This window comes from Cephus cinctus, unplaced genomic scaffold (genome assembly GCF_000341935.2).
Source record: "Cephus cinctus unplaced genomic scaffold, Ccin1 Ccin1_scaffold0742, whole genome shotgun sequence".
NCBI lineage: Eukaryota > Metazoa > Arthropoda > Insecta > Hymenoptera > Cephidae > Cephus > Cephus cinctus.
The window spans coordinates 5,430-12,391 of NW_014333353.1; the positions used below are offsets into that span (position 1 = coordinate 5,430).

General features: G+C 34.8%; 1 protein-coding gene across 7 annotated transcripts; it reads right to left on the reverse strand.

Moving 5' to 3' along the window:
- Positions 1–1,388: 1,388 nt before the first annotated feature.
- LOC107270372 (DNA methyltransferase 1-associated protein 1) lies at positions 1,389–4,657 on the reverse strand. 7 transcript variants are annotated; one of them, XM_025087736.1, is made up of 5 exons: positions 3,970–4,657; positions 3,568–3,895; positions 2,916–3,093; positions 2,576–2,745; positions 1,389–1,707 (listed from the first exon to the last, which is right to left on the reverse strand). In XM_025087736.1, exons 1-5 carry the CDS (start codon positions 4,524–4,526, stop codon positions 1,606–1,608), a joined length of 1,335 nt encoding a protein of 444 aa, XP_024943504.1. In that variant the 5' UTR covers positions 4,527–4,657; the 3' UTR covers positions 1,389–1,605. The 7 variants fall into 7 exon arrangements, with proteins under 7 accessions (XP_024943504.1, XP_015600806.1, XP_024943505.1 ...); XM_015745320.2 differs by having other exon boundaries at positions 1,432–1,707; positions 2,916–3,057; XM_025087737.1 differs by having other exon boundaries at positions 1,432–1,707; positions 2,576–2,742.
- Between the last annotated feature and the right edge of the window lie 2,305 nt (positions 4,658–6,962).

Genomic DNA, 6,962 nt, shown 5'->3' on the forward strand with positions numbered 1-6,962 from the left:
GACGACGACGACGACGACGACGACGACGACGACGACGACGGAACTGAAATAAAATCATCTCGCTCGCCATTTCAATACGCCCTAATCTCGTACACTAACCGTATTGAACTTGGTGGCAATCGCTTCAGAACCTTCAATTCCTATAGTGAATGTATCAATAACTTTTCCTTATATATAGCGGTTCATAAGATATTTCGTTCCAAACACAGGTATAAGGAGTTGACTCGAGTAAAGAGTCTCGGCGCGCTGCGCCCTGTACAGCCGGTTGCCTGTACTTGGCGCGAGACTCGATCGAGTCTCTTGATATGTGCGTGCAACGCAGCGAGCGTATGGTGCTATCGAGAAGCGAAAGCGTCCTATGGTGCGTCTCTTTTGCACAGCATGAGTGGGAACGAGGCGGTAATAGGTCTCTTAGTCGCACCTATACACAATGCGTCGACAACCTGGACGCTATTCCTCGACTGAGTCAACAACAGTAACATTACATCAATTGTCACGCACGTATTGATCCCGCGAGTTTGAACAAATATCTAACCACAAGTTAAATAATTTCTCATCTCATCGATAGTCTGGTTCCTGATAAAGTTGTTGACACCATTTTTATGTCGTTTTATACTTACATGACAAACAAAATTGACAACGACGTAGCTTCTCGCAATTAATGCCACCGTTTAACACTGCCGCTGCGGAGCCACTGAAACGCGTGTCGCACTATTTACTGGTCAAATTCTATTCTAAAATATTTCATTTAAAACAGTATGTTTCTCCAATAATATAAAGTGAAAGACGCTTTCCGATTAGCCTTTAATTGAATTACTGTTCGACAAAAACTGTATTTATGGCAGTCAAAATTATGCCATCGGGATCACAATCTGGAACAGTGTCGGTAACAGGGCCGTTTACCTTAGTCAGTGTAGGTAACGAGACAAACCTAATAAGTCCGTTCCCGTTACCTACAATTTCTGCACTTTTCAAATAATGTAAATTCTTATTGGATGATATTTTCAAGTAGCCAATAAGAATCTGCACTTTTTCAAAAGTGCAAGTAACGAGAAACAGACCTAATATTGAAATGGTATTGTTCTGTGATAAGCCACACCACTTTCAATCATTTGTTTGGGGGAATCAGTTGTCATAGGATTAAGTATTGACTCCGATATATATAGTGTTAATTACAATCTTAAAAATTCCACATCATGAAAACTGGATCAGTTAGCGTAATAAGTATTGTACACTAGTTTATCCGTGAAAAAAATATCTGCAAAACAATCGTCAAATCAATAAGCCGGAAAAATCGTAATCTTCTATTATTCTGTATAGAGTTGAGTTCTATTCCCAAAAAGTTATCAAATATTCTTCGAATAAAATTATAAACTTTACGCGTGTAATCACTATATAGTAATACGTTTATTGATAATAAAATCACAAACATTGCATGAAAACTATCAAACATAAAATGTAAGTTTTATTGGAATTCATCATTGACCCTAATGAAAATTAGAAAAATACACAACATATTGATTCCAAGTTTTGTAAACTAGCAGATTGTAAGTTTTCTGCTATCAAAGACTTTTATGAATAAGTAGCTGAATATAACAATATCACTTAGTGAATAATCGACATGCTTGGAGATCCCACTACATCGATAATGTCAGCTTTAATTTCTGTTTCTGTCTTTGGCAAAAGAATCGGCGGTATTGTTAATGTCTGAAAACAATAAAGCCATTTCAATTAATGCATATTTACATAAAGTGAATATATACTGGGGTACGTCGATACCCACAACCCTCTTATCACCCTTTCCCTTCTTTTTGCAGTAAGAAATGTTCAAAGTCCATTACTCTGTTCCTTAGATAATGACAAACAGATGGACGTTTTTTAATTTTTTTATTAAATGCAATTAAATTAGTGAAAATGTATTTAAAATCATAAAAATCGCCCAAAAAATCGTAAAAAGATTTTTGAAATGGCACTGAAATATCAATGTACCCCACAGTACAGCTGTAGGGTTAAGATTTTTCAACCTCTTGGCAATATGAAATCATACATTTCAATAATATAAATCAAATAGAGGAAAAGTTTTCCCCAACTATATCATACGACTATACTGGTTACGGTTATTATTAACAAAATTATATGACGTGTTCATTGGAAATGATATAAATTATTAAGATGGTTGGCCCAATCATCGGCCATGTACCAGTAATCATATATTGTGTTATAATACTGTAGATTTTTCTATAGTTACAGCACATACTGACGGTTACTAGCATATGGCCGAGTGGCCGCTTGTAAGGGACTAGGGTCCTAACTAGTGCCAACATACATAAAAGAAGAAGAAGAAGAAGAAGAAGCATATGGTCCATTATTGGGCCACCCACCTTACTTTTATAACCTAAAATTGAATTCATGACACCAACAATCTACAGTCCTCTTGATATGAGGAATATAAAAAAAAATATTCCGTATAAATATGAGGTGTTAGAACTCCTTACATTAAGGATAATTATTGCGAAAATAAACGAATCTATTTAACGGCTGACACATATAGAGTCATGAATAAACTTTAACAAACCTTTCCAGGTGCCAGAGCTTCATATTGATGTCGCAAAGATTGCAATTCATAATCACATGTAGCTAATGCACCTCTTAGTTCATAATGCAATACAATATCGCTACGTAAATCATTGAATTGTTGACATATTTGTTCTGTTGGCGGAGGATTTAAATCTGTAACACAAACTACTATAAGATATTCTATGACATTCGCATAAAATCCTTTGAATACATTAAAAAGAAATATATCTAATAATATAATAAACGGATCTATAAGAATTCCCCTGACATTTTTATTTAATTCTGTAAATTTTAAATGTGCAAAAAGAATACTAAAAAAAGTAAGAATCTTAACGTACCAAGATGCAATTCGATAAGCATTTGCTCAATGCCCTTCATTTTCTTCTGACCAAGACTACTTGGTAATTTGATTCTTTGAGAGCGAAGAGATACTCCGCTATTTTTAAAATCCGGAAATTTAATTCCAGCTGATTCCAGTGCCTGAAAATGGATGGTCTTTGTTGCAGACCGGTAAAACTAATTGTTTAATGTAAGTAAAAATAATTCATATTAAAACGGAAGATATTTTACTTAATGAAGGGAACAACTTCATTTGGAATTAGAAAAGCTTCTTTTAAAATCGGTTTATAAAAACCTCAAGTTATTATTATTTACTAGATTTTTTATACAATTTGAGTTTTTATACAATTTAGACATCATTATTCAAATACTTCAACATCAATGTTAAAAATTTTATCTTTCATATAAGAAAAGATATTCAGATTTCATTTTTAAATTACGCCTGTAGCATGCTAATGATTTTGAAACATGCAAGCACTGGCTTTTTTCTTAAAACTGGGTGTTGAATTGAAATGCATTATTTTTTAACTTCAAGCCTTTTAGTAGTTTTCATTTTTTTAAAACAAAATTATTTACACAAAATAAAAACATTAATCCTTTAGAGATATAGGATAAAAGTCAAATTCACATAAAATGTATTTGTATACTTACATACGACGAGTCTGCTTTATTTGGTCGGTTTCTACTTGAATTACTGCTTTTCTTTGGTTTTCTCTCGCTTTTTCTTGGGTCTGCTTGGTTATCAGCAGCAGTTATTAGCTTTTGTAAGTCTTGAGTTTTTCGATCCCTTTCTTTTTTTCTTTGCTCAATTTTACGTAATTCAGATAAAAGAGTTTGTTCTTCATCTACCTGGTCAGGAGTGCGTTCAAACAGCTTTTTTAGTTGCTCCTTTCTACGTTTCTCATGCTCTGCATCAAATACAAATACTTTGTCAACATTAGACTTTGCTTTTGTTAATGCAGCACACACTTGATAATACCTATCAACAGATTTAAAAGAAATAAATACTAACATTATTTGTAAAGAATGTCATCGAAATAGTAGTTTACTTACCTTTCTTTCAAATCCTCTACAGACCTATCTGAAAATTTAGTACGATCCCACCTATCTTTGATAATAATAAATCTTAAATCAAATCTTTTACATAAATCAAAAAGATGATCTGTTTCTGAACGGGTCCATCCATTTGTTACTAAATGTTGAACATACTCAGCATTGGTATAAGTAGGTATTGGAACTTTTTTATTAAATTTAGCAAAGGGGTACTCTTTCCCTGCATCTGCAACTCGTCTCCAGTGATGAAATACTGCACCATCTGTTCGAGCTGGGTTTGTGAACGGAGTCCATTTCCATGGGCGAACTTTTCTCATGCCAAGCTTAGCTCTGGCTTGTTTATATCCTTTTCCAGTATCAGTTGGAAATAAAGGTGGCACATCATTGTTATCTTTACACAGCAAAGCAAATACTTCACGGTGCATGCCTTCTGGCCGTTTGGGAACTTTGTACTCATATTTTTTCCTGTTCTTCTTATCGTTACCCAAAATAGATTCCTTAGTTAACTCTACAGTCGTAGGCGGTTCAATATCCAATATATCACGTACATCTGCCATTTTTTATAAATTATTTGAAAGAATACTTTACTTTTCTATTCTTTCAAACCTGTAAAGGTTATCGGCCAGCTGTCTAGTGCCTAACCTCACTTCACACTGCTTCACACATAGATATAGAAAAGACATAGATGTAGCATAAACCTGCGGGGGGAAACCATCCATGGAGGGGTGCCGAGGTAGACTGCGCCTACTTGTGATTGGTTACTATTCGAAGCAAGCGCAGTGATGTAAAAGTGCTATGTAAAACAAGAATTAGTAGTACCAATCATGTTAAGGCACAGTAAGGGAGGGGTCAGCTTGAATTTGATTGATTATGCAGCGAACTCCCCCCCCTAGGTCAACATCTATGTCTTTTCTATATCTATGGCATAACTGATATTTTAGGCAAGGGGCGTGAGGCAAAATGAGGGGGGGAGGGGAGTTCGCTGCATAACCAATCAAATTCAAGCTGACCCCTCCCTTACCATGCCTTAACATGATTGGTTCTCTTGGCAGAGATGAGTAGGGAGATTGCCAATGAGCCTGTTTTTGGTGAAGGCAATTTTTCTCTGGTTTCGGCGCGCCACCTTAGCGGAGGGCCCTCGAAGCAGTTCCACGTTTTTGATTGGTCGTGTATATATAGTAATACTACGCGTGATAATCTGGAGCTGTGTTTTGGCGTGTCGACGCGCCACCTGAACGAGACTCTCGAACTAGTTCCACGTTTTTGATTGGTCCAATGAATTCGTATGTTCCTCGAGATCCACGATTTTAAACCGGGTGAACACTCAAATAGGGAGACTTGTATCCAACTTTTTTTTTACAGGATATTACATAAACCGTAGTAATAAGGTACTCAATACTCTTAATAATCATATGAAGCTCTGCAAATAATAGAGTAAGCAAATAAAACTTAAAAAAAACTCTCGAACGTGGGTAACTACACAAATACAAGTTTGCTAAATAATATACCACAATGACTCGATAGCACACGTGCTTGATGCTGGATTAACGTCCGAGAGTCTCGAGTTCGAAACTCACGTCTCAACCCTTTTATTTTTTTTCTTAATTATCAACTATGCTTATTGGTTCACCTAGTTAACTTAAGATTCATTAAATATATGATTATATTAATCTACAAATATTGTATTATATTACATCGTATACATCCAATAAATTGGTACATGAATCAGCGAACGTTTCTTTTTCCCGAGAGCCTACCTGTGACAAACACTTATGGTAGGCTGTTTCCTTTTTTAATAGCATAAATAATATTCAGAAGGATAAAGAAGGCATTACGAAAAAATACTGAAAACAAAATTGCAATTATAAATCTCGGGCATAAAATGATGAGCATATAAAAATGAACCAATTATTTCCTATGATGAAATGAAGCAAATAATGTATCTGGTTAGGGATTTTTTGTCATTTAATTTTTATCACTCATGGCTACGGAAAGACAACATTTTCAATACATCGAATTATCAGACAATTATGTCGAGGTAGAACATACTGATAGTTCAAAATATTAAAAATAAAATTATCTTTCCGTAGGCATGAATAAAAAAATTGACTAAATTGAATCAGGCTACTCAAAAAATGTATAAAACTAAAATTTTCTAAGCAGATATACTAGTTGTCTCATCTCACCATACATATGTATAAAATAATTGCGTGGGTTTTTTACGTTTTTCATTTTTTTTACCCGATATTAAAAAGTGCAATTTTTTGGGACATTTTTTACTACTTTTCTATTCGGCTGAATAAATTTTAAACTATCAAAAAGTGAAACAGCCTGCCATACGTGCAAGAGTTATCAAATTTTTTTTTTAATCAGACCACGGCACGTTAAAACAAAAAATGAAATGGAGAAACGTATCTATGTTAGAAATGCTAAAGCGTTAAGCGGAAACGAGATTTTTTTCCATTGCTGTCAATTTTTCTCTTACATCTTCATGAGAGTCCGTATCGCAACAAGTGAGGCTGTGCATTTCTACCAGCTATGGGTCATCATGTATGAAGAACATGCATTGGGCGCGTTGACAACGATTCAGCTTCGTAATCGTAAGGTACCGCGTTCGCGTCTAGACAAGAAAACTTTTTTTTTCTTCATTTCTTTTTTGTTTAATTTTTTGAAGAGGTAATGCCATTCTAACGGTTAAAAAAAATAAAATAATGTGGTCAATTATTATTGAAAAATAGCATATGTAATATAAAGTCTATTTAGATGAATTTATTGTACACTGAACGTCATTAATGTTGTCCAGCTTGTTGATGCAGTCGCGGCACCTTACGATTACGAAACTGAATCGTTGCCAACGCGCCCAATGCATATTCTTCGTACATGATAATCCATAGCTGGTAGAAATGCACAGCCTCACTTGTTACGATACGGATTCTCATAAAGATGAAAGAGAAAAATTGACAGCAATGGAAAAAATCTCCTTTCATTCTAAC

Coding starts and splice junctions, on each gene's coding strand:
- LOC107270372 (XM_025087736.1), bottom strand. CDS start 4,526: ATGGCAGATGTACGTGATATATTGGATATTGAACCGCCTACGACTGTA. Junction 3,896..3,969: donor GTAGAGGATTTGAAAGAAAG/GTAAGTAAACTA, acceptor ATCTGTTGATAG/GTATTATCAAGTGTGTGCTG. Junction 3,094..3,567: donor ATAAAGCAGACTCGTCGTAT/GTAAGTATACAA, acceptor TTAAACAATTAG/TTTTACCGGTCTGCAACAAA.